Below are 19,922 nucleotides of genomic sequence, written 5' to 3'. Positions count from 1 at the left end.
GGATGGGCTATTTTTGGGCCCATATCTGTTAACGTAATTTAAAGACCGTGCTGTGTGCATACTTTTATCTGGTTTCATACTTTGATTGTTTTGCAATTTGCTGGTCTTCGGGTCAACGGTCTAACTTTAAAGATTTGTTCATGGCATAATCATCTAATATTAGGCTTCTCAGCATGGGTGAGCAGAAAACCGCACAAACCGCAAAAACCGCTCGCACCGCACCAAACCACACCGTAAAATGCGGTTTTTAATTTTCGTGGTGCAGTTGCGGTTTGAATTTTTAATAAACCGCGCGGTGCGGTGCGGGTTGTGGTTTTAAATTTCTGAAAATACGGTTCAAACCGCACCGCACCGCAATATTTAATATATTATATATATATATATATATATATATATATTCCTATCAGGTAACATAAAGAACCATTTTATGTTTTTAGTTAAACTGAATTTCACCATATGACTATAGCATTCTTATTGAGTTAAAATTATATGTTAAATTCATTAAGGAATTCAAATGGACCAAGCGATCTTCTGACAAATAAAAAAAAGACTACACAATCTCTTGTTTGTATTTCTTCACTAGGAAAACCAAAATCCAAGTATTTATACTAGTGAACTAAGACGTTGCATTCTAATTGACTAAAATTATTTTCGGAAATTTGATTAAATTTAAGTTTTGTATTAATTTATTTTTTTTGAACTTGTAAAGTATAAACCGCAGTGAAATGCACCACACCGCACCGCATTTTCGTGGTGCGGTTTATGTGGTTTTTGAGGGTATGCGGTGCGGTTGCGGTTTGAAAATTTGAGCAAACCGCATATGCGGTTTGGTTTGTGGTTTGAGGAAAAAACCGCACCGCCCGCACCGCGCTCACCCCTACTTCTCAGGACAGGAAAAACGGGGAACCGCCCCAGCCCGATCCAAATGGGATCGCCTCGCCTCACTTATATAGGAAATAGCGCGGTAACGGGAATGAAAAGTTTACCCGTTTAAAAATGAAACAGGTATAATATTTATATAATTAATGGCGGTAAAATCCGCCCCACCCCAAGTGTAATATTATATATATATTTTATATAATATTTTAATATTTTATATCGTATAGTAAAAAATATTTATATTATTGAATAAACTATAATTTATTTATTTCAATTATATGCATGATAAAATAAATATAATGCATATAGTGTTTTAAATCATCTATGCATTTCTCATTTTATTCTAAATAATATATTATAAAAAAACAAATTTTTAAAAAATTAATTATTAAACAGAGTGACATGGTGAGTCGAGAATTAAAATTTGATCCGTGAAACGAGGATGGGATACATTATAAATCTCCGCGGGGAACGGGACGGGTCTGGGATAATTTTTTTTACAAAGAGCGGGTATGGGAATGTTGATCCCCGCCCCATTGAGAACCCTATCCAATATATGCCATATTAAATATAATTCATTATTACTATTTTGATCTTAATTGTTAAAGTTAAAATTTATTTATTTTAACTCTCCATAATTGAATCCATTAATAACCTATATTAATAAGCGAAACCCCTTTTTAAATGGTACTATTAATTTTGGTTTCACCAATTTTTGATACCACCAACTTTTGGTTTCACTTATTCATTCATATATATCTTATAATTCTACTTTTATATGTCTTTTAATTATATTAAACTTTTAATTACACAATTTATTCGTGTTATACTTCTACATGTATTATAGTTCTACATTTACATGTATTATTATCCTATTAAGTTTGGTTTTATTTTTGTTATCTTATAATTTTACATGTCGTATGATTATATTAAATTTAGTTTTAATTTTGTTTCCTTATACTTCTACCTATTAAATTTGGTTTTATGTTTATTTCACTCTTTTGGCTTTAAACTTTGTGTTCTTTATTCCTTTATGTATTGTTAATTCAATACATTACACTTACACGTGTTTGTTTCATCAACATTTGGTTTACCCTTTTTGAATTTCATTATAACTTTAAATATAAAATATTTATTCCCTTTTTACTTCTATATGACTTATAATATTATATGTATTATTTAACCCATTTTTTAATTGCACTTCTTATATTGATTTCAACTCAGTAATCCTATTTCCCATATGACTCAATGGTATATTTTAATGAAATATTAAATTTATTGAAATCGTATAATAATTATAATCTTTTTATTATAATCATAACACGAATATCCACTACAAGAAAATCGAGTAAAAGCGACCAAACAAAAGCGACCACCTATAAATTTCATAAAAAACGGTGGCTTTTAAGGTCAATCTCACTTGACCAAAAACCGCGTATAAAAGCGACCGATATCGGTCGATTTTGTTAGCAGTCGCTTTTATTCGGTGGAATTTATCTCCGGTGGCTTTTAGTCGGTGGCTTTTATTAACAAAAGCAACCGCCTATTTTTCAGCGGTCGATTTTAAGGTTTCAAGATTTGGTGGGAAAATTGCCGCCAAAATGAAGTCTGAAATTAAAAAACAAAAGCGACCATACGGTCGCTTTTAAATTAATTACAAAAAATATTAAAAAAAATGCAACGGTCATTTTAATAAAAGTCACCACCCGCGGTTGAATTTATAAAAACAACCGCTTTCGGTGGATTTTATAAAAGCGACCGCATATGGTGGAATTTAGGCTCCAAAAAATTAACAGCTACCGCCTTATCCTCTTCCCCTAGATTTTGTCCATACTTTCCTTTTCCCCCATCTCCACTTTCTTTTCTTCAAAATTTCTACCATTTTCCTTCCATTTCAAGCTCAAATATCTACTACTTTCAAGTCAAGTAAGTACAATTTCTGAACTACTTATACTTTGTTTATCATGATTGTTGTTTGTTTATTTATCACATAAATATAATATTAATTGATATAATTTAAATGAAATGTTAAATTTTAATTGTTAATAATTTAAATGTAGTCTTGAAAAACTAAACTAATTAATTGATATAATTTAATTGTTAATAATTATTGTTCATTTGTTTTCACTAAATATCTTGTACACATAGTGGATTTATTGAGGTATGTTTTGTTAATTAGTAATAGATTATTAATTATAATATTTATACATCTTGTAGATGACATCGGATCATAGTTGGATGAATCATCGATTTGATGCAAGGAAAAATATAACGGAAAAGTACAAAATTGGTGTTGATGGTTTCATTAAGTTTGCCGTTGCAAATGCGGATGATTCAAAGGGGAGAATAAGATGTCCATGTAATGAATGTGAAAATTTTTATATAAAAAATTCCGATGATGTGATATTACATTTATATTGACATGACATCATGCCCGCATATACAACATGGTATTTTCATGAGAAGAGTGTTAGATCGCGGGTTAACATTGGAACGAGTTCTATGAATATTGATAACACGCATGATGATTTTTATAATGCACATGAAATGCTTGGAGATTTTGCCGAGGCAAATAATAATTTTGAAAATATGGATGAAGAGCCTAATACAGCAGCAAAAAGTTTTTATAGGATGCTTGATAGTGCTTCTGAACCACTTTATCCTAATTATACAAGTTTCACAACATTATCATTTGTGAGTAAGCTACTTAAGTTCAAACACAAACATGGTTGTAGTAATAAGGGATTTGATGAGCTACTTGAACTCATTGGATCGGTATTTCCTGAAGATCACAAGTTGCCCCTAAGATATTATGATGTGAAAAAGTTAGTAAGTGGGTTGAGCATGGGATACGAAAAAATTGATGCTTGCGTGAATGATTGCATGTTATTTCATAAAGAAAATAGTGAGCAAACACATTGTGACATATGTGGTGAAGATCGATACAAGATGCAAAAGGATTCTATGAAAAAGTTGATTCCGAAGAAGATTTTGAGATACTTTCCTCTTACATTGAGACTGCAACGATTATTCATGTCTGAGAAGACTGCCAAATGTATGACATGGCATCATGATAGAGCTGCAGTTGAGGGTCAATTAAGTCATCCAGCTGATGGAGATGAATGGAAACAATTCAATCATAGATTTCCTCGATTTGCAAAAGAAACACGGAATGTCCGAATAGGCCTTGCTAGTGATGGATTTGATCCCTTTCGAGATGCACATGCAAGGGAATATACAGTGTGGCCTGTGATTATTTTTGTTTACAATCTTCCACCATCGATGTGCACAAAAGCTCCATACATGTTTATGCCTCTTCTCATTCCCGGGCGAAATGATTCGACAAAAGACTTTCATGTTTATCTTCGACCATTAATTGATGAATTGAAGATGTTGTGGTGTATCGGGGTGGAAACATATGATAGGGTATCATGTTCAAATTTCACTATGAAAGTATCATTGATGTGGACTATAAATGACTTTCACGCACTTGGTATGATTAATGGATGGTCGACTAAGAGAAAATTGGCATGTCCAGTTTGTATGGGATTGGTAAAGGCAAAGCAACTCAAGCATGGTGGTAAACCGACTTTCTATGGTACAGCTCATTATTTTTTGGAAGAAGATGATCCACTAAGGAGAAGCACAAAGTTTGGACGATGTGGGAGACATTCAGTCACAACTCGACATTCAGGATCACGGGCAAAGATACTTTGTGAGCAGATACAGTTTCCTCCTCCAGGAAAAGCTATTAGGCAAAAGCCGAGGGATTATGGCGTGACACATAACTGGACACACTATTCTCCATTTTTTGAGCTACCATATTGGGAGACACTCAGTCTTCGTCACAATATTGATGTTATGCATACAGAGAAAAATGTCTTTGATAACATATTCTACACAATGCTTGGTGATAAGAAAAAAACCAATATTAACCTTTGTCCATCAATATTAACGACATAAGAGGGTAGATGGGGATGATGCAACGCTTGAAATGGATTGCTGAGCACATATATATATGTTGTGTTATGGCCATTAATTAACCTTTATTTGCTTTCTTAGAAAAGATTTTTTTATGCCACAATATAGATTACTCACTGTAAATAGTAATGTAAACGTATTTTTAGTAAATACGTATTTCTTTTACTATTTGTACATATTTTCTCTTGCCTCTTGGTATATGTTGCAGTTTTTTAAGGAAAATGATTAATCTTTCATCTTTGTGAGAGAATTTTTCATATTTTTGTTAATGTTTGATTTTTTGCACCATATGTTGCATTTTACTCAAATAAGAGAAAATATAATGAATGTGTAAAACAAAATGCATGCCATGCTTATTTAAATGAAAATATGGAGTTTTAGGTTATGTTCTTATATTCTTTGGCACTCACTGTATAATGTCTACTTGTGTACAGGAGTTGGATGCTAACTTGGAGACACCTATGACTGATCTGGAATTTTTTAAGTATGTCTACAACTTTGACGAGCCAACAATTAAAAAGATAATGGTTTGTTACAAACTTTATCAAGTCCATTGAATTGATCCACTAATATATCTAGCATATTTTATTCATTATTTGGTCTAATTATTATAAAATGTATGATAGGAATCTTTAGAGGCCATGATCAGCACTCACCAGCCCCCGAGGTACCTCTCTCTCCTGCTAGCTAAAGGAAGCGAGACTTGGCTCTCCTTATAAAGGCCAGAATGCCAAAGAAAAATAGGCTCGTTTTGTATCCTCGAAATTCATTATCGGAGTTAGTAGGAGCGGATGAGGCAGCTAAGTTAAACATGTCTCAACAGGCCTCTCAAACAAGCATTCCGGATGATACGTACTCCCTTATTCGAAGGGTTCTATTGTTGAGAATCTCACTAACAAGTATAGCAACATAGAGGCAAGTGTATAAAGAATTTAACAAGTTTAGGCCAAGACCACAGTTAACAAAACAAAACATGCAGGTAAACAAAATCAGTAACTGAAATAACGTAGAGAGAAAGAAAGATGTACCCGAAACCATAGCTTTCAACAGTGACTGAAATAAAGGTTTACAGATACAAAACGCCAAGAAAATGATTACAGCTGAGTCACCAGGCCTTGCTTGAAGTCCTGGCTGCTCTTGAAGAGATTATTGCCCCCTACCTGCTGCGTTTGGGATGTGCGCAATATCTCCACCAGGATAAAACAGCTCGGAGTTTATGTTAACAGCAGCAACAAAACCTCCACTTCGACCAGCACCTCAGTCGCCGGAAAATATCAGCACTTCAATTCTTGTGGGAGAGAAATGCAGAGAGGTTGAAGAGAAGAGATGAGAATGTAGTGTGTTGTATATACTTTATTCATTCAGTTTAGCCTCTATTTATAGTAGAGGAAAAATGAAACTGTCAACACACTTAATGTCTGAATTAAACTGCTTCATTAATAAAAAATAAAAACTGATCAGATTTTGAATTCATTAATGAAAAAAAAAATCAAAACTGATCAGCTTTTGAATTTAATTATTTGTAACAGCTTTTCACATTAACACCCACATTATTATCAGAACTTAAGTTAAGTTCTGATTTAACTCATCAGTACTTAAGTTCTGATTCGACTCATCAGTACTTAAGTTCTGATTCTGATATCAGAACTTGTTAAGTTCTGATTTTATTCATCAGTTCTTAAGTTCTGATTCTAATATCAGAACTTGTTACAGATCAGATTATTTGCAGGTTCAATATATTTAGACTACTTAGCCTATTTCAGAACCCAGCCCAATAATCCAATCACCGATAAATAAATTCGAATTAAAATATTTCTCAAATAAATAAAATCCTCGCCCAGGTCGCCTCGCGTACGCGAGACGCCGAGACATTCGCCCAAATCGCCCTTCGACCCGACCCGGTGCGGTGCGTGGCGGGGCGGGCGCGCGCGCGCGTGTGTGTGTGTGCGCGCGTGAAGCACACAACAACACAATGGACCATCACACACCTTAGTAGTTGTATACTACTCATGTGGGTAATACCATATAAAGCACACAACCCCCTTTATTTATTTCAATGTGGGATAAACATTCTCAAATTTTCCAAGCTTTTCCAAGCTACTTTCAACTCTCATTTCATATGGATTTCATTAAGAAAATTCTTAAAACCATACATGAAAATTTAAGTTCAAATATCATTGAACAATTTCCAATCATTAGATTTTAGGATTAACATCAAGAACGTAATTAAATTAAGCTCTAAAATTCTAATTTTCTAACAATCCCCCACAAATCCATACAGAAATGTGATCAATTTCCCATCATGACTTGTTTTTCAGAGTCGGTACCCTTCCGGGTTTGAACCCTCCTAATTCCTCTACTTCAATGGCTATCGGACTCAGATGGAATGTTTCACCTTGAATCTTAATCCGTTTAGTATAACCATATTCCATAGACGACGACAAGTCAAAGGTTATGGTGCCAATCTACGACTTTGAGACATTAATGGTCATGTCTCGATCCTGTTCGTCGAATGCTTCAAGGATTAACCCTATCCTCTAATTGCGACCACACAATTATATTCGCTTAGCTGGGCATCTCCAGAGATATACTGCCTCTATCTCGTCAAATGACTTGATCCCATTCAGAGTTTTAACACTCTTGCTTTTCTGGCAGTGTCAGTACCTTCTAGGTTTACAGGGGATAGACTCAGATACTATAGTATCATCTATGTAGCAAAGGTACTACCAACTCATCCTTACAGCTTGTTATTACCCATTGAATACACTTCGAGGGATCTCCTCTCATGTGTATTGGGTTCCCACTGTTGATGAATTATGATGGGTTGACAATCTCATCCCCAACCTTGACTTAAGGACCACTGCAGGTTCCAGTCCTTTAGTAAGAGGATCAGCTATATTATTCTGAGTTCCTATGAACTCTATAGCTATGATCCTATCAGTCACTAAACCCCTTATAGACTTGAGTCTAAATTGGATGTGTCTCTTAGTTTTAGCATTATGCTTTTTACTGCTAATCTTGTCGATAGTTGTTCGACTATCACAGTGAATAGCAATAGCAGGGAGCGGTCTACTTACTACAGGTATTGCAGACATAAGTCCGTGTAACCATTCAGCCTCCGTCCCTGTGGCATCAAGTGCACACAACTCAGCCTCAAAAGTAGACCGAGTAACAATAGTCTGTCTGCTTGACTTCCAGGATATTGCTCCACCAGCCAAGGTGAACACGTATCCAGTCACTCCATTGGAACCAGACTTCTTAGCTATCCAACTTGCATCACTGTACCCTTCAAGCACACCAGGAAATCTCCTGTAGTGTAAACTAAGGTACATTGTGCCTTTTAGATATCTAAGTACTCTATCAAGAGCATCCCAATGAGTTCTGTTTGGACAGCTTGTATGTCTCGCCAATTTAGACACAGAATATGAAATATCTGGTCTAGTACAGTTAGCAAGATACTGCAAGCTCCCAATAATCTGAGAATACCTTAACTGAGACACAGGCACTCCTGAAGTATTCTTGACAAGGGCAACTTTCGAATCATAAGGTGTACTAGCGATTCTACACTGTGAATAACCATATTTCTCAAGTATAGATTTCTCTATATAATGAGATTGAGTCAAGGTTATTCCTTCAGTGGACTGAATCAATTTGATTCCAAGAATCACACTTGCCTCACCCATATCCTTCATTTCAAAATGCCTTTTCAAGAATTCTTTAGTCTCGTTAATAATCTCAATATTGGTTCCAAACAATAAAATATCATCCACATATAGGCACAAGATAACACACTCATTACCTTTAACTTTAGTGTAGACACACTTATCACTTTCATTAATCTTATAACTGAAAGGCAATATAGTTTCATCAAACTTTTTATGCCAATCTCTGGGAGCTTGTTTCAAGCCATAGATGGACTTGATCAACTTACATACTTTCCTTTCATTGCCTGATGCAACAAATCCATCAGGCTGATCCATATAAATCTCTTCCTCAAGTTCTCCATGAAGAAAAGCCGTCTTTACATCCATCTGATGAATGATAAGACCATGGACTGAAGCCAATGCTATAAGCATTCGGATTGTTACCATTCTTGCAACCGGAGAGTATGTATCAAAATAATCAATTCCTTCCTTTTGCTTAAAACCCTTAGCTACCAGTCTAGCTTTGTACTTATCTATTGAGCCGTCAGGGTTCAACTTCCTTTTAAAGACCCATTTGCACCCAATAGTAGAACACCCAGGAGGGAGATCAACCAACTCCCATGTTCCATTGGAAACAATAGAGTCAATTTCACTCTTGACAGCGCCCTTCCAGTGCCTTGACTCAGAAGAATCCATAGCTTGCCGGAAAGTTAAAGGTTCGTCCTCGATATTGTAAGTGATGAAATCACCTCCAAAATCCTTGACTATTTTTGCACGCTTACTTCTCCTTGGTTCTTCTAATTCCTTAGGAATAGAGCTACTACTAGGTTCCACCCCCACATTTGTCATCTTTTCCACATGATCAGGAATAGAACTTGATGTGTGAGTAGGATCTTCCTCAGAAGTCGTTTCAGGTATTCCAGTCTTCATAGGGTAGACATCCTCAAAGAATGTCGCATCTCGAAATTCAACTATCGTGTTTGCCACTATACCATCTATGTCAGATTTTAACACTAAAAATCTCATAGCTGTAGTGGTTTCAAGATAGCCCAGAAAGATACAGTCAACAGTCTTTGGACCTAGTTTCTTTCTCTTGTGTTCAGGAACAAGCACCTTAGCAAGGCACCCCCACACACGAAGATACTTAAGACTAGTCATCCTGCCTTTCCATAACTCCAAGGGTGTTTTATCCATGTGTTTCAGAGGGACTCTATTCAAAATATGGCAAGCCGTATTTAGAGCCTCTCCCCACATGTATTTAGGCAACCCAGAGTTAATAAGCATACTATTAATCATATCTTTAAATGTTCTGTTCTTTCGCTCAGCAACCCCATTAGACTCAGGTGTGTATGGTGGAGTAACTTCATGAACTATACCATTGTTTGCACAAAATTCATTAAAAGCATTACTCGTATACTCATCACCTCTATCAGATCTCAATCTTTTAAGTAACTTACTAGTTTGTTTTTCTACTTCAGTTTTATATATAATGAATTTACTAAGTGCTTCATCCTTATGTCTAAGTAAATAAACATAACAATATCTACTACTATCATCTATAAAAGTAATGAAGTATCTAAACTGGTCCTTGGTCAACACACCACCAAATTCACAAATATCAGTGTGTACTAAATCTAACAAGTCTGAATCCCTAACAACGTTATGAAAAGGTTTCCTTATCTGTTTAGCAGACACACATACTTGACATTTAGAATTCTTTTTTATGGTATATTTTGGAATCAACTCTAAGTTCATCATGTTCTTAAGAGCACCAAAGTTTAAATGACCTAGTCTAGCATGCCATATATTTGAGGATTCAATACAATTAACAGTAGGAATAACATTATTATTCAAACTTCCCAAAACGGGATCCGCATTAATAACAAATAAACCATTTGACAAGTAACCCTTGCCAAAGAATGTACCAGTGTGAATAAGAACTACTTTATTACACTTGAACGAAATTTCAAAACCACTAGAAACTAAACAGCTTCCACTTATTATATTTCTACGCATGTCGGGAACATGATGCACTCTCGTCAGAGATAGAATACGTCCTGAAGGGAACTTCAGATCCACGTTTCCAACTCCATGTACTTGAGCAGCACTAGCATTCCCCATCTTCACAGTCAGGCTATGACTCTGTTGATAAGATACAAATAAATTAATATCAGCACAAATATGTACATTAGCTCCAGTATCTATCAACCATTCATTTGACAGATAGGTAAAAAATATCACAGGGTTGTAGGATACATACCGGTCAACGTTGGTTTCAGAAGCCGTAGCCTCACCAACAACCATGTTCACTACAGGCCCACTTGCGGTTCCAAGCACAACATTTGCTTGTGCTACCTCGGTTTTCTTCGCTTTCTTCGTAGGGCAGTCCTTACTCCAGTGCCCAACCTGCCCACAAGACCAGCATGGTTTGTTTGCCTTGGGTTTCTTGGCCTTGTCCTTGTCACTCTTAGGTTTATTACTATTAGCTTTCTTAGCAAAAGCCTTCCTCTTTTGTCCTACAGTTGCTATGTTTACCTTCGAGGTACCGTGTTCAGTTGGCATCACATGTCCCTGTTTGGACTTGTGTTGTTCTTGTACCGAGATGTCCAGCATAAGGTTGGTCCAGGTGATCTCTCCTTTCTGTCTTTTCAGGGAGAGAGAGAACTCTTCCCAAGACTTCGGGAGTTTTTCAATCACACTCATCACCTTGAACTTCTCCGGGAGATTCATTCCAGACTCCTTCAAAGCATGCACTATCATCTCGAACTCATGCACCTGCTCAGTCATGGACTTATTGTCCACCAGCTTGAACTCGAGGAACCTCGCCACAGAATACTTTTCTAGACCTTGTGAGTCAGTATTATGTGTCTGGTCCAGCTTCTCCCATAAGAGTTTTGCAGAGTAGGCATCAGAAGAATAGACATCAAACAAAGTGTTTGTTAGTGCCGCAAGAATGGCCGCTCTAGCCACTCCATCCTTCTCAGCCCACTTCGCAAAAGCCTTAACTGTGTCAGCCTTCTCTTGATCCACTACTGGTTTCTCATATTCCACAACCGGCCACAGACCCTTTATAGTCAACCACAGCTTCATCCTTTTCAGCCAGCGAGAAAAGCCAATGCCACCGTTGAATTTCTCCGGTAAACCGGTTAGTTCAACAGCCTGTGGGAAACTATAGGTGGTCCAATCAATGGCCCCAGCAGTTACACCCGAACTGCTACCACCACCAACGATAACCTCACTTTCGTTAACCATTATGCTAAATTCTAAATTACTAATAATCTCTTCAAGAATTTTGAGAATCTCACTAACAAGTATAGCAACATAGAGGCAAGTGTATAAAGAATTTAACAAGTTTAGGCCAAGACCACAGTTAACAAAACAAAACATGCAGGTAAACAAAATCAGTAACTGAAATAACGTAGAGAGAAAGAAAGATGTACCCGAAACCATAGCTTTCAACAGTGACTGAAATAAAGGTTTACAGATACAAAACGCCAAGAAAATGATTACAGCTGAGTCACCAGGCCTTGCTTGAAGTCCTGGCTGCTCTTGAAGAGATTATTGCCCCATACCTGCTGCGTTTGGGATGTGCGCAATATCTCCACCAGGATAAAACAGCTCGGAGTTTATGTTAACAGCAGCAACAAAACCTCCACTTCGACCAGCACCTCAGTCGTCGGAAAATATCAGCACTTCAGTTCTTGTGGGAGAGAAATGCAGAGAGGTTGAAGAGAAGAGATGAGAATGTAGTGTGTTGTATATACTTTATTCATTCAGTTTAGCCTCTATTTATAGGAGAGGAAAAATGAAACTGTCAACACACTTAATGTCTGAATTAAACTGCTTCATTAATAAAAAATAAAAACTGATCAGATTTTGAATTCATTAATGAAAAAAAAAATCAAAACTGATCAGCTTTTGAATTTAATTATTTGTAACAGCTTTTCACATTAACACCCACATTATTATCAGAACTTAAGTTAAGTTCTGATTTAACTCATCAGTACTTAAGTTCTGATTCGACTCATCAGTACTTAAGTTCTGATTCTGATATCAGAACTTGTTAAGTTCTGATTTTATTCATCAGTTCTTAAGTTCTGATTCTAATATCAGAACTTGTTACAGATCAGATTATTTGCAGGTTCAATATATTTAGACTACTTAGCCTATTTCAGAACCCAGCCCAATAATCCAATCACCGATAAATAAATTCGAATTAAAATAATTCTCAAATAAATAAAATCCTCGCTCAGGTCGCCTCGCGTACGCGAGACGCCGAGACATTCGCCCAAATCGCCCTTCGACCCGACCCGACCCGGTGCGGTGCGTGGCGGGGCGGGGCGGGGCGGGCGCGCGCGCGCGCGTGTGTGTGTGTGTGCGTGAAGCACACAACAACACAATGGACCATCACACACCTTAGTAGTTGTATACTACTCATGTGGGTAATACCATATAAAGCACACAACCCCCTTTATTTATTTCAATGTGGGACAAACATTCTCAAATTTTCCAAGCTTTTCCAAGCTACTTTCAACTCTCATTTCATATGGATTTCATTAAGAAAATTCTTAAAACCATACATGAAAATTTAAGTTCAAATATCATTGAACAATTTCCAATCATTAGATTTTAGGATTAACATCAAGAACATAATTAAATTAAGCTCTAAAATCCTAATTTTCTAACATCTATTTGAGGTGTCCATTACGGTCAAATCTTTGGAGGGCATCGATCGAGTGGCGCGTGTAGAACTTCATGAAATGATAGAGAAATTAGCCACCGTAGCCTTTCCAGACAAAACCGATCCGGTACAAAAAGCATCATGGGGACAATATATGCGGATTGGGACTGAGATTATTGATCAAGTGATGCAGAATTTTGAGAAAGTTATCGTGGAGGTAATATATATATATAATTTAATTCTTTCCTCTCTAGTTTAATTATTTCCACTGGTAAATGTTACAATTTGTTTAAGTGTGAAGTTTATTTCTTTGCGGCTGAATTTGGTATTTATATTAGCAATACTCATTTATAACTGAGCTTATTTTAATATGTTCAAGTTTTTTTATTGTTAAGAATACCAAACCGACAACTATGTTTTTTGTAATTAAAAAAATAAACAGCTATGTTTATTTCTTTGCGACTGAATTTGATATTTATATTAGCTTCACCTGAAAGATGTTATGTACTGTGGAAAGAAACAGAATGTAAGAACTAGCATTTTGTAGAACAACTGGAGGAAGAAATGGTCTACCTTTGGAATAACTAACCTTAAGTTAACCCATCTACTCGTTACTTGCATAGTTAATGATTAGCTATTTTTTTATAATTGAACGTTCTCCGATTATTTAATTGTTGGGATTTCAATTGTTGGGATTTCAGTTGTTGGGATTAGAAGATGAGCGAGGGAAATATGTGATTAATTTTTAATTTGAAGCATTTTAGAATTTTTCCCATTTTTATCTGTTGACTGTTTTATTAGTATTTAGCTTAAAAGGATGCTTACTTTGAAACATTGCAACAGGTGACTGTGAGATCCAACTGCGGAATTTTATTTCAGAAAGCACTCTTGTTGTTTCTAGTACTCGAATAAGCTAGCAACTCAAACTTTTTTACTTTTTGAAGGTTTTGTGTATCGTTTTAAATTTACGTATGTGTTTGTTTGGTTGACATGCATATATGTGCCCAGGAAGTATAAATTTATTAACTTATTTGGTTGTCAATTGTCATTCATATGGCATTAGAACTTTATAGGAAGTTATAATTCCATGAACTGAATAAAGCAATTAACTTCCAAGGTAAATTGTCAATTAACTTATAGGTTTTGATTTTCTCATTGGTAAGATTGATTTCTTATTTGTTTTATTTCTTTTTTTTTAAAATTGATGGCGTGATTGTTCCAAATTTTTTATTTAATCGTGTTTTATTCATTATTTTATGTAGCTGTTTTAAATTAAAGTTGAGATCTTTCTTTTGTGTTGCCTTTTTACCTTGTTTTTGTTTGAATTTGAAAGACTTGGTCACATTATTGTGCTTATACTTCTTCAGTATTTTTGAACTGATATTTAAGAATAAGGTAACCACAGTAAAGACAGGTGTTTGTAATCTATGCGTTTTGTAAGCATATGCAAGTAAAGAATTAGCGGAATAGAATGATTCTCTATTAAACTGCAAGAACTTATAAGATTGATAAGAACATTCTATGTAGTGCACAATGTTGTGCTAATTTTCCAGTGTTTGCTAATAACTTTGTTTTGTTTATGTAGGATGGTACGGAAGAAAGGGTTCCGGGGGAGCATACTAGGCTTTTACTGGAGATGGACGACGAGCGAGACCTTAACCCGAATCTGTTTTATTGTCCTTTGTATGAGTAGTATTTAGTTGAACATTCAGTCACTCATTTTGGTACTTGTGCTTTTAAGCAAACTTTGTCTTAATCTTGATGTAATATTTTGGTATTTGTGTGATAGTTCTAACATTTGTGGGGAATTAATGTAATTAAGCTTTAACGTATCTTATTTTTATTTAAGCTTGTTCCCTATTTTTTGGGTTTAGCCTTGGTTATTAAATCTGATTATTTTTGTAAGAATTCTAGGAAATTGAGAATAAATGGCATGCTCCTGGCCATTTTTGGTTACAATATTTGACTATATAAAAGCCACCGATTTTGGTGTCTTTAATCTAGAAGCGGGAAGTTTAAATTTCAACGAAAATTAAGAGCGGGAGGTTCAAATTTTCACCAAAATGTTGAAGGGAAAAACTGGAAAATTGACCTGGAATAAAAGCAACCGACAGTGCGGTTGCTTTTATATAAATTCCACCGCTGTAAAAGCCACCGACAGGGGACGGTGGATTTTATAGCAAAATCCACCGATTTCGGTCGTTTATAGCTAAAAGCAACCGATTTTTGACCGGTGGCTTTTAGCCTTTTTTCTTGTAGTGATCATACTCAATAGTTTTGGTTGGATTTTTTGAGCAAAAATTAGAAATTTTGACATAACACTTGACACTTATATTATTATAATTTTTAATAATTATTTAAATAAATTAACTAGACACGTGCTTCGCACGGGTTATCAACTAGTAATCAATAATGCAGAGAAAACTTGCATGATGCGCTTTGCGACTAGATGGGCCAAAAGAGTAGAATGTATGTATTACGATTTTTCTATCATGTATTCTTAGGAATCAGTATTTGATGATTTGTTAAAATTTTATTGATAAAATTTTTTATTCATGTAAATGTATATCATTATTAATAGATTATCTGCCAACAAAATTTGGATAACTAATAAATACGAATTCTTAGCATATATTTTTGGACGTACACGGAAAAATTTGACATATTATATGCCATTAATCGTGAATGTTTGATATTACTCTACAACTTAATACTGTCAGGCACCGGAGTTTATTTAGTGTACATTGTTAAAAGCAAATGATCTACACAAGGTGAATCTTGCCAAACATGAGTGTGTCTCCTTAGAATTTCCATTGCTTTTTCTTTCAAACCCGAACCACAATTACTCTGCAACACCATACAAAGCCTTGAAACTGTTCCCACTCTCAACATCTCATTGACCACCCAATCCGTACCCGAAAACTTCGATATCAACGAGATTATAGAAACTGCAGCCTCGTCTGAAGTTGGAGAAACCTTCATGATCCTCTTTGTCACCACCGCAATTCCAGCTGCATGGCTTAAAAGCTCCGCTCTACCATCAGCACTGCGGCACATATTGAACAATATTTGCATACTCAACTCACTTGTTCTTTTCTCACGCACTAATCCAGCCAACTCGAGTTCGATGATTGCGAAAACAGCCCCGACTTCCACCATTTTTATTCTGTTTTTACCCACTGAACAAGCGCTTAACATTATATGCAAAGCTGCTCTCGTTCCATGTTGTGTCATGAAATTGCCTTTGCTTATAGCATTTACAATTGTCTTGAAAAAGTCCGGTTTAAATCTTTCTTGTAAGTTGGAGCTCGTGTTTTCGACGAATATCATTAGCAATATCATTGCATGGTTTTTCATGGCTTTGGTAGTTGTGAGATCACATGATCTACAACCTAATGCCCAAATCAATGAATCAATAATTTCATCCGTTTTCGCGGAAAGTATAAATTGCCTTGTTTTGCTAGGTGAAATCTTGTAAATAAGCAAAAGAATATTTAGCGCTAGTTCTAGCCCTTTACTTTTACTATTCTTGTGACAAGTTACGACAAAACGTACCATAGCCTTAGGCACACCAGCTTCCACCAAAAGCTGTCCATAAATGTAATTTTCTTTGGCTATGGCTGCGATAACTTCTAGATTGGTAAGAGTTTGTAATTGTAAATTTGGATTCGAAAGGTTATCAAGGAGGGTGATTACATAAGGCTTACTGATCACAAAATCATTCCCGTCCGGGACGGAATGATGGTCAATGGGCTTGGAAGTGGTGTGCCATGTCTGGATTAGCTTGGAAAGAATATGATTTGGTGTTAAGATAGAATCTCTTGGGAGGGGCTGCTTGGAGACAGGACAAATCGCTTCCATTTTCTGGTTCAGCCATTTCTCGATGCTGGATCGATCATAAGTTATACCTGTTATGGCAATAACAGGATCTTTCATGATCTGGAGAGATATGGGACAGATGAAAAACTCCGGAACTTCAACTTCTTCCATGACCAATAATTCTGAAATCTTAATGTACAAGTTTGTAATATACCAAAGAAAAATAAAAGAACTGTGTATATCACAGTAAATGTGGTGTGGTGATGTTTATGATTTATATGTGCATATATACATATGAAAGAAGAAAGTACTCAGAGGAGAAGATGTAAACTGGAAAAGAGAAACTGTAGATGGCTCAGTGTAAAAAGAGACTTGTGAGGAGTTGGGCAAAAATTGATAATAATTGAAATGCGGCTTGTGGAAAATAGAATGCAATGGAATGGGTCTTCATTCCATTGCTGGTCAGCAGTCAATAGTCATAGATCAGGGTCTAAATGATATTTCGGTGGTCAATAAATAAGAAAATTGAGTATACGTTCTACTTATATTCCTCGAGGGTAAACCAAGTTACCTTTAATTTTTCTTATCCTAGAAGACTATTAGGTTTTACATTAGATAGATCATGCGTTCATTCTGAATTTTAATTTCAATATTTTGAAATACACAGTTAAATTGGTCTTGTGTTAGCATGGATCCCCTCAAAATGTTGCCGTGTATAAACAAATCATTGCCGGTAAGAGTTATCTTAGTTAGTTAAATAGTAATAACTATTTTTTTATCACAAGTTCCGATTTTACGAAAAGATGATTATATTCTTTACCTTGATTCACGTGATTTGAAGACTATTGCGTGAACTCGTGAAATTTACCTAATGCACACTCGAAAGTTAGTGGCTACCGGTTCCCTACAATAGAAAATCAGAATCCTACCTATCTTTGTGATTTATAAATCACAGGAGATAAAATTCACAACATTTAAGAAAATGAATATTTTGATCAACTTGATTATTTAGGTAGCATTTTAATGCTTTAACGACCCCGCTCGTTCGGGCTAAATTTTTTCTACTTCTCGGATCTTCTTCTCTCGACTTTGCGATGTAAAAATGATGTAATTTATCTTAGTAGGAAACACACATATTCAAGATTTAATTCTAACAATACGGAATAATTTGACATGAAAAACTCTCGTATCAACTTGTATTACTAATTAAAACAATTATCTATAATACAATAATAGTACCTCCTGTTTATAAAACCTCAATTCTCACTTTTTCTCTCAGCGCCGCCTCTCTCTTTAACACTATAATCGGTGGGGCTTTCGTCGGTTTATCCGGTAAAAGCCCCAAATCCTTTTATTTGTTTTCTTTGATTTGTTTCTTTAAATAATCCTCCTCTTAGATGAAGAATTTTTATCCTTTTGATTATGTTTGGTTTATTTTTATGGATCTACAATCTACATTATCGATGCTTTGAGTAGGGTTTTTTCCGATTCAAACGGGGCTTATTGGAGTCGAGAATTTACGGTCGATCTTGTGATTCCAATTTTCAAATCTATTTTTTTTTATTTTTCATTTGTTTATGTTTTTTTATTTCAATTTTCAGCTTGTATTTTCAAGTTGTTTTCTCTCCTCAGTGAGAGCTTTGTTTTTCGCTTCTTGATTGTAAGCGGAGGTGTTGATTCAGTAAAAAAAAATTGTATGAAATCGCAGTTGTGGTCGATAACTCAAACAATAGCTACTTCGGGGCATGATGAAGAGGGTACCAGTAATTTAACGAGAATGCATGAAGTGGGTACTTGTATATGTATATATACATCATCTTCAAAATATCGGTTAACTGTCTCTTCATGAAAACAACCGATTACAATTTACTGTTTATTCGACTCGATCATTGATGTAGATATCGTATGACTTTCTATGAGTGATTAAAATCTTTGTTCTTCAAAATATAATAAAATAATATATCAATACATAACACTTAATCGTGTTCTAAACTGATAGACGACTACATCTTTTGAACATAGCTATCAAACACAATATGATTATATATATATATAGCCATCATAAATTTAGTTAACAAGACATACCTAATCTGATTATAATAATAATTGTCTACTCATAAAATTATTACTAAACTCATTATGATAATAATTGTCTACATATTATTATATCCAATTCAATTATGTCTTGTATCACCAAACTCAACCAATCATCTTGGGTTGAAAAGGAGGGTGATTACAATTATTAGGTATTTAGGATTCACATCAGAAAAATGCATGTCTTTTGTAAAGTCGGATACTTCTTTTCAAAATGTGTATCCCGTCGGTATTTAGGGTCATGCACTTCTAATCTGGGTATTTTTTTGTCGTATGGAACCCGCAGCCTGGGTATTTTGGGTCGTTAATGCTGAAATGTGGGTATTTTCTCATTTTTAAACTTATTTTAGATTTTTTTTTTTTTAAGTTTCATTTTTCAAATATATGATTGGCAACTTCTGTAACCTGTTATGCAATTTTATTTAAATTTTTTCAAAGTTGATTTTAATGCTGATTCGGATGCAAACTTGAAAAACAAGTAATGCAACCTTAAAATCAACATTTTCAAAATGTGAAATTAAATTGCATAACAGGTTACAAAGGTTACAAATCGTATATTTGAAAATGAAACTTAAAAAATTATAATTTTAAAAATAACTTTGAAAAATTATAGTATTTGTAAAAATAAGTTTAAGAAAAAAGGTAGTTTAGGTAATTTCCCTTATATATTTTAACTTTTAATATAAATTTTAAAAGAATCCAATTTTTTTGTCTGATTTATATTTTAAATCAACTTTATTTATAATAGAATTCTATTCAGAGTCGCGGCCCTAAAATCTATCTTTTTATGCTAATAAATAAGGCAGCGAAAAAATTGAAGTTTG

At 35.0% G+C, this 19,922-nt stretch overlaps 2 protein-coding genes across 2 annotated transcripts; one reads left to right on the top strand and one right to left on the bottom strand.

The window, feature by feature from the left end:
• Positions 1-3,309: 3,309 nt before the first annotated feature.
• Positions 3,310-4,842, top strand: LOC141691780 (uncharacterized). Its single transcript, XM_074496536.1, has one exon. It carries the CDS (start codon positions 3,310-3,312, stop codon positions 4,840-4,842), a length of 1,533 nt encoding a protein of 510 aa, XP_074352637.1.
• Positions 4,843-15,789: 10,947 nt separating this feature from the next.
• Positions 15,790-17,473, bottom strand: LOC141692633 (E3 ubiquitin-protein ligase PUB24-like). Its single transcript, XM_074497528.1, has one exon. It carries the CDS (start codon positions 17,173-17,175, stop codon positions 15,916-15,918), a length of 1,260 nt encoding a protein of 419 aa, XP_074353629.1. The 5' UTR covers positions 17,176-17,473; the 3' UTR covers positions 15,790-15,915.
• Positions 17,474-19,922: the final 2,449 nt, after the last annotated feature.

Source organism: Apium graveolens, chromosome 10 (genome assembly GCF_009905375.1).
Source record: "Apium graveolens cultivar Ventura chromosome 10, ASM990537v1, whole genome shotgun sequence".
Classification (NCBI taxonomy): Eukaryota; Viridiplantae; Streptophyta; class Magnoliopsida; order Apiales; family Apiaceae; genus Apium; species Apium graveolens.
The sequence above is the reverse complement of the archived record's forward strand: the minus strand, read 5'-3'. Positions and strand labels throughout refer to the sequence as shown.

What these genes read in the sequence shown, in the direction of transcription:
- LOC141691780 (XM_074496536.1), top strand. Translation starts at nt 3,310, where the DNA reads ATGCCCGCATATACAACATGGTATTTTCATGAGAAGAGTGTTAGATCG.
- LOC141692633 (XM_074497528.1), bottom strand. Translation starts at nt 17,175, where the DNA reads ATGGAAGAAGTTGAAGTTCCGGAGTTTTTCATCTGTCCCATATCTCTC.